This window comes from Anomaloglossus baeobatrachus, chromosome 4 (genome assembly GCF_048569485.1).
Source record: "Anomaloglossus baeobatrachus isolate aAnoBae1 chromosome 4, aAnoBae1.hap1, whole genome shotgun sequence".
Taxonomy (NCBI): Eukaryota; Metazoa; Chordata; class Amphibia; order Anura; family Aromobatidae; genus Anomaloglossus; species Anomaloglossus baeobatrachus.
In genome coordinates this window covers 689,396,887-689,404,179 of record NC_134356.1, presented here as the reverse complement: position 1 = coordinate 689,404,179, position 7,293 = coordinate 689,396,887, and the positions used below count along the sequence as shown (strand labels likewise).

Below are 7,293 nucleotides of genomic sequence, written 5' to 3'. Positions count from 1 at the left end.
ACTACTTAAGTTGTCTACACAAAGCAATCCTGGTGTTAGTGCCCACTCATCACTAGTTATGAGTGCTGAACACCCAAGCATGGTAGTGCCCACTCATCACTAGTTACGAGTACTGAACACCCAAGCATGGTAGTGCCCACTCATCACTAGTTACAAGTACAGAGCACCCAAGCATGGTAGTGCCCGCTCATCACTAGTTACGAGTACAGAGCACCCAAGCATGGTAGTGCCTGCTCATCACTACTTAAGTTGTCTACACAAAGCAATCCTGGCATTTTATAACCTCGGTTTCATCTGTGGTTCCATATTGAAGGAAAGAAACAAACTTGTTATTATTCTCACATTGTACACTATGGCGAGTCTTGCTCAATATTAGCTAACTGCAGAATTTCAGCAATACCTGGAGGGTATCTCCATTATTTTATCTTCAATAAAGTAATTTAATAGGTTTTCAAGAACCCATGTAGAGTTCATGTCATGTTTGAATTTAAAATCTTTGAGACCTTTTACTAAGACCCCAAATCATTAAAAAACCCATCCATTGGAGGAATAAGCAGGAATTTCAGAAGTGTGCTTCACCTTTATCGACTCCTGAAGTCCCGCATGATTCTCGCCAATCCCCCTTCATCCCACTCATTATTTATCTTTATGTCCCCACAATATACCGTAGTTTTATTTTTTAAACTATGGGACACCTTTGAGATTAAAGACCGGCATAGGCATCCTACACAACTGCTTGCCCCTTCATGTTTACGACAGGTTTTTCTATAGGGTGAAAGTTTTGTTTAGTATTGAAGCTCAGTTTATAAAAAAAAAATACTACAACATTACAAATATAAAGAAATAATGGAAATCATGTAAAATGTTTTAGCTTTCTCCATATTGCTTCCGGACATAAATAGTCCAGCACGGCCATTTTGATTTCATGATTTCTTAAGCCGTATATGATTGGGTTGAATAATGGCGTAAATACAGTGTACATTAGAGACAACACTTTGTTAATAGTTGTGGAGTTCCCTCCTCGAGGTAAAACATATATCACAAAGAGTGCCCCATAATAGGTACATACGACAGCCAGGTGAGAGCTACAGGTGGAAAATGTCTTCTTCCTCCCAGTGACTGAGGTGATCTTCATGATAGTTACAAAGATATAGCCATAAGTGACTACAATAAACACAAAGGGGATGGTGGTAACGATACCGGAGAGGGACAGCACCTCATATTTCACTATAGAAACATCTGAACAGGAAAGCTCCAGAAGAGGTCCAAAGTCACAAAAGAAGTGGTCTATGACTCTTGGACCACAAAACCACAATGTCTGTATCAAAAATATTGGTATAGTGGTTAGTCCAAAACCAAGAAACCAGCATCCACCGACCAGATATATACAAAGTCTGTCATGCATAATGGTTGAGTAGTGCAGTGGTCTACAAATGGCAAGATATCGGTCGTAGGACATTGCTGTCAGCAGGAGACACTCGGTAGTTGCAAAAGCTCCAAAAAAGAAAAACTGTGCTATACACCCTGTGAGGACCAAGCTACCACCATTTGTCAATGTAATGCTCACCATGACTGGGACAACATTTGAAGTGACCAACAAATCAGAGAAGGAGAGGTGACCGAGAAAGAAGAACATTGGAGATCGGAGGCGATAGTTCAATGACACCAACAAGATAATGATAAGATTTCCTATTATTGTGACCAAGTAGATGAGGAGACACATGGAGATAAAGAGGAGCCTGAAGTTCTGGATATTTCCAAACCCTGTGAGGATGATTTCTGATATGAAAGTCTTATTCATTGTACATCTGGGTGAATCAATGTAAGATGGAATAATGGTCAGGTTATGATAAAAACACTGTGCTGTCTGTGAAAAAGAGACTTTTTATTCCATGTAACTTGTTTGATACCTTTATAAAACCCGAAATATCTAATATTCAAAAGAAAGGACCATATAACTAAGTCACGTAGATTAGCAGAAGGAACGCGTGAAAGTTCAAAGGACTTAAAGGAGTCTGTCAGAGTTATAGAACATCTTTTTATAAAGTAGGGAAAATAAGTATTTGATCCTCTGCTAATCTTACGGGATTTCTCACACTCAAAGGATGGAGAGGTCTGTAATTTTTATCATAGGTAACTTCAACTGTGATAGACAGAATCCCCCATTGAATGATTTTTAAACAATTAATTTGCATTTTATTGCATGTAATAAGTATTTGATGCAATATAAAAACTGAACTTAATATTTGGTAGAAAACTTCGTTTGCAGTTACAGAGGTCAGATGTTTCCTGTAGTTCTTGACCAGGTTTGCACACACTGCAGTCAGGGGTTTTGAAGACTCCTCTATACAGATGATCTTCAGATCTTTCAGGTTTCAGGGCTGTCACTGGGCAACATTGAGATTCAGCTCTTTCCAAAGATTTTCAATTAGGTTCATGTCTGGAGACTGGCTAGGCAACTCAAAGACCTTGAAATTCTTCTTACGGAGCCACTCCTTAGTTACTCTTGCTTTGTGTGTTGGGTCACTGTCATGCTGGAATACCCAGCAACAATCCATCTTTTATATACTGTAGTTACATAGTTACATAGTTACTTAGGTTGAAAAAAGACCTAGGACTGTCTAGTTCAACCTTCATCCACCAATTATACATTTTCACTAAATCATTTATAACTGACATTGTTGTCTGTACTGGGGAAATCATCCAGCCCATTTTTAAAACCTGATATAGTGACTGCCAATACAACCTCTTGTGGTAGGGCATTCCACAATATGACTGCTCTAACTGTAAAGAATATTAAGCTGCCACAATCTCCTCTCTTCCACCCACAGTGAGTGCCCTCTGGTCCTTAGTATTGTCTTGGGAGCATATTCAATGCTCTTACTGAGAAAAATAGGTTAACAGCCAAAATTTTGTGATACATTTCCCATCCATACTCAAACTCATCATTACGGTGAAATTGTCCTGTCCCCATTGCAGAAAAGTACCCCCAAAGTATGATGTTTCCACCCCCATGCTTCACAATTGGGACGGTGTTCTTGGGGTTACACTCACCCTTCTTCTTCTTCCAAACACAGAGAGTAGAGTTGATATCAAAGAATTCCATTTTGGTCTCATATCACTACATGACCTTCTCCCAAGCCTCCTTTGTATCATCCAGATGGTCAACAGCTAACTTCAAACGGGCAAGGACATTTGCTAGCATGAGTAGGGGACATTGTGTGCAGGATTTTAATCCTTGACACAATAGTGTGTTACTAACTGTATTCTTAGAGGCTTGTGTTTCTTCCATTTTGTAATAATTGTGCCAACAGTTGTTGTCTTCTTACCAAGCTGATTGCCTATTGAGCTGTAGCCCATTCCAGTCTTATGCAGGTTCAGTCCAGGTCCAGTCTTATTGTGTTCTTGATGTCCTTAGTCAGCTCTTTGGTCTTGGCCATTGTGGAGAGGTTGGTGTGTGATTTATTGTGTGTGGACAGGTGTCATTTATTGGAGCAGGTTCAAACAGGTGCAATTAATTCAGGTAATGAGTAGAGTTGAGCGCGGTTCGTGGTTCGTGGTTCTCCAGTTCGCGGCTCGAGTGATTTTGGGGCATGTTCTAGATCGAACTAGAACTCGAGCTTTTTGCAAAAGCTCGGTAGTTCTAGAAACGTTCGAGAACGGTTCTAGCAGCCAAAAAACAGCTAAATCATAGCTTGGTTTCTGCTGTAATAGTGTAAGTCACTCTGTGAATCAAACTATTATCACATTTCAGTGTATAGTGTGCGTGAACAGCGCCTTCAGATCACTGCTGTTTCTATAATGGCGATCGCCATTTTTTTTTTTTTTTTTTTCTTGTCTTCCTTCCCTAAGTGCGCGCGTCTTGTGGGGCGGGCCAGCATGTCAGCCAATCCCAGACACACACACAGCTAAGTGGACTTTGAGCCAGAGAAGCAACGGCATGTGTGATAGGATCTGCATGTCACATGTCCCTGCATTATAAAACCGGACATTTTCTTCACGGACGCCATTATCTGCCTTCTGCGTCTTTGGTGTCAGACATCACTGTCGCAGCTCCGTCTTCCTGAGTCCTATAGCCGATACAGCTGTATGCGCTGCATACACAGCGTTAGACAGCTTAGGGAGAGCACTTTATAGCAGTCCTTTTAAGGGCTCCAACCGGCAGGGTCAGAGAGCCATAGGTGACAGGTCCTGCAAACAGCAACAGCGTCTGTGTAGCCCAGGTCAGGGATTTCCTACCTGCATTTCACCATTAGGAGGGAATAGAAAGGCAGGCTTCCATTCCTCTACCCAGAGCACCACAATCCTGCCACTGTACCCTCTTGTCCTCTGCACACTCCAACTGATAACTAAGCCATTATACTAGCAAACACTCAGTGTACCTAGTGGCATCCTATACGTGGCTATTGGACTTTGCTATAGTCCCACTAGTGCAAAGACATTTGCAGAGCGCGTCTGCCTGCATTGCACACTACAACTCATTCTAAACAAGCCATTATACTAGCAAACACTCAGTGTACCTAGTGGCATCCTATACGTGGCTATTGGACTTTGCTATAGTCCCACTAGTGCAAAGACATTAGCAGAGCACATCTGCCTGCATTGCACACTACAACTCATTCTAACCAAGCCATTATACTAGCAAACACTCAGTGTACCTAGTGGCATCCTATACGTGGCTATTGGACTTTGCTATAGTCCCACTAGTGCAAAGACATTTGCAGAGCGCGTCTGCCTGCGTTGCACACTACAACTCATTCTAACCAAGCCATTATACTAGCAAACACTCAGTGTACCTAGTGGCATCCTATACGTGGCTATTGGACTTTGCTATAGTCCCACTAGTGCAAAGACATTTGCAGAGCGCGTCTGCCTGCGTTGCACACTACAACTCATTCTAACCAAGCCATTATACTAGCAAACACTCAGTGTACCTAGTGGCATCCTATACGTGGCTATTGGACTTTGCTATAGTCCCACTAGTGCAAAGACATTTGCAGAGCGCGTCTGCCTGCGTTGCACACTACAACTCATTCTAACCAAGCCATTATACTAGCAAACACTCAGTGTACCTAGTGGCATCCTATACGTGGCTATTGGACTTTGCTATAGTCCCACTAGTGCAAAGACATTTGCAGAGCGCGTCTGCCTGCGTTGCACACTACAACTCATTCTAACCAAGCCATTATACTAGCAAACACTCAGTGTACCTAGTGGCATCCTATACGTGGCTATTGGACTTTGCTATAGTCCCACTAGTGCAAAGACATTTGCAGAGCGCGTCTGCCTGCGTTGCACACTACAACTCATTCTAACCAAGCCATTATACTAGCAAACACTCAGTGTACCTAGTGGCATCCTATACGTGGCTATTGGACTTTGCTATAGTCCCACTAGTGCAAAGACATTTGCAGAGCGCGTCTGCCTGCGTTGCACACTACAACTCATTCTAACCAAGCCATTATACTAGCAAACACTCAGTGTACCTAGTGGCATCCTATACGTGGCTATTGGACTTTGCTATAGTCCCACTAGTGCAAAGACATTTGCAGAGCGCGTCTGCCTGCGTTGCACACTACAACTCATTCTAACCAAGCCATTATACTAGCAAACACTCAGTGTACCTAGTGGCATCCTATACGTGGCTATTGGACTTTGCTATAGTCCCACTAGTGCAAAGACATTTGCAGAGCGCGTCTGCCTGCATTGCACACTCCAACTCATTAAAACCAAGCCATTATACTAGCAAACACTCAGTGTACCTAGTGGCATCCTATACGTGGCTATTGGACTTTGCTATAGTCCCACTAGTGCAAAGACATTTGCATAGCGCGTCTGCCTGCGTTGCACACTACAACTCATTCTAACCAAGCCATTATACTAGCAAACACTCAGTGTACCTAGTGGCATCCTATACGTGGCTATTGGACTTTGCTATAGTCCCACTAGTGCAAAGACATTTGCAGAGCGCGTCTGCCTGCGTTGCACACTACAACTCATTCTAACCAAGCCATTATACTAGCAAACACTCAGTGTACCTAGTGGCATCCTATACGTGGCTATTGGACTTTGCTATAGTCCCACTAGTGCAAAGACATTTGCAGAGCGCGTCTGCCTGCGTTGCACACTACAACTCATTCTAACCAAGCCATTATACTAGCAAACACTCAGTGTACCTAGTGGCATCCTATACGTGGCTATTGGACTTTGCTATAGTCCCACTAGTGCAAAGACATTTGCAGAGCGCGTCTGCCTGCGTTGCACACTACAACTCATTCTAACCAAGCCATTATACTAGCAAACACTCAGTGTACCTAGTGGCATCCTATACGTGGCTATTGGACTTTGCTATAGTCCCACTAGTGCAAAGACATTTGCAGAGCGCGTCTGCCTGCGTTGCACACTACAACTCATTCTAACCAAGCCATTATACTAGCAAACACTCAGTGTACCTAGTGGCATCCTATACGTGGCTATTGGACTTTGCTATAGTCCCACTAGTGCAAAGACATTTGCAGAGCGCGTCTGCCTGCGTTGCACACTACAACTCATTCTAACCAAGCCATTATACTAGCAAACACTCAGTGTACCTAGTGGCATCCTATACGTGGCTATTGGACTTTGCTATAGTCCCACTAGTGCAAAGACATTTGCAGAGCGCGTCTGCCTGCATTGCACACTCCAACTCATTAAAACCAAGCCATTATACTAGCAAACACTCAGTGTACCTAGTGGCATCCTATACGTGGCTATTGGACTTTGCTATAGTCCCACTAGTGCAAAGACATTTGCATAGCGCGTCTGCCGGCATTGCACACTCAAACTCATTTTAACTAAGCCATTATACTAGCAAACACTCAGTGTACCTAGTGGCATCCTATACGTGGCTATTGGACTTTGCTATAGTCCCACTAGTGCAAAGACATTAGCAGAGCACATCTGCCTGCATTGCACACTACAACTCATTCTAACCAAGCCATTATACTAGCAAACACTCAGTGTACCTAGTGGCATCCTATACGTGGCTATTGGACTTTGCTATAGTCCCACTAGTGAAAAGACATTTGCATAGCGCGTCTGCCTGCATTGCACACTCAAACTCATTTTAACTAAGCCATTATACTAGCAAACACTCAGTGTACCTAGTGGCATCCTATACGTGGCTATTGGACTTTGCTATAGTCCCACTAGTGCAAAGACATTTGCAGAGCGCGTCTGCCTGCGTTGCACACTACAACTCATTCTAACCAAGCCATTATACTAGCAAACACTCAGTGTACCTAGTGGCATCCT

General features: G+C 43.0%; 1 protein-coding gene across 1 annotated transcript; it reads right to left on the bottom strand.

Annotated features, from left to right (window-relative positions):
- Positions 1–853: 853 nt before the first annotated feature.
- LOC142302919 (olfactory receptor 11A1-like) lies at positions 854–1,801 on the bottom strand. The gene has a single exon (XM_075344022.1). The coding sequence runs from the start codon at positions 1,799–1,801 to the stop codon at positions 854–856; it is 948 nt and encodes a 315-aa protein (XP_075200137.1).
- Positions 1,802–7,293: the final 5,492 nt, after the last annotated feature.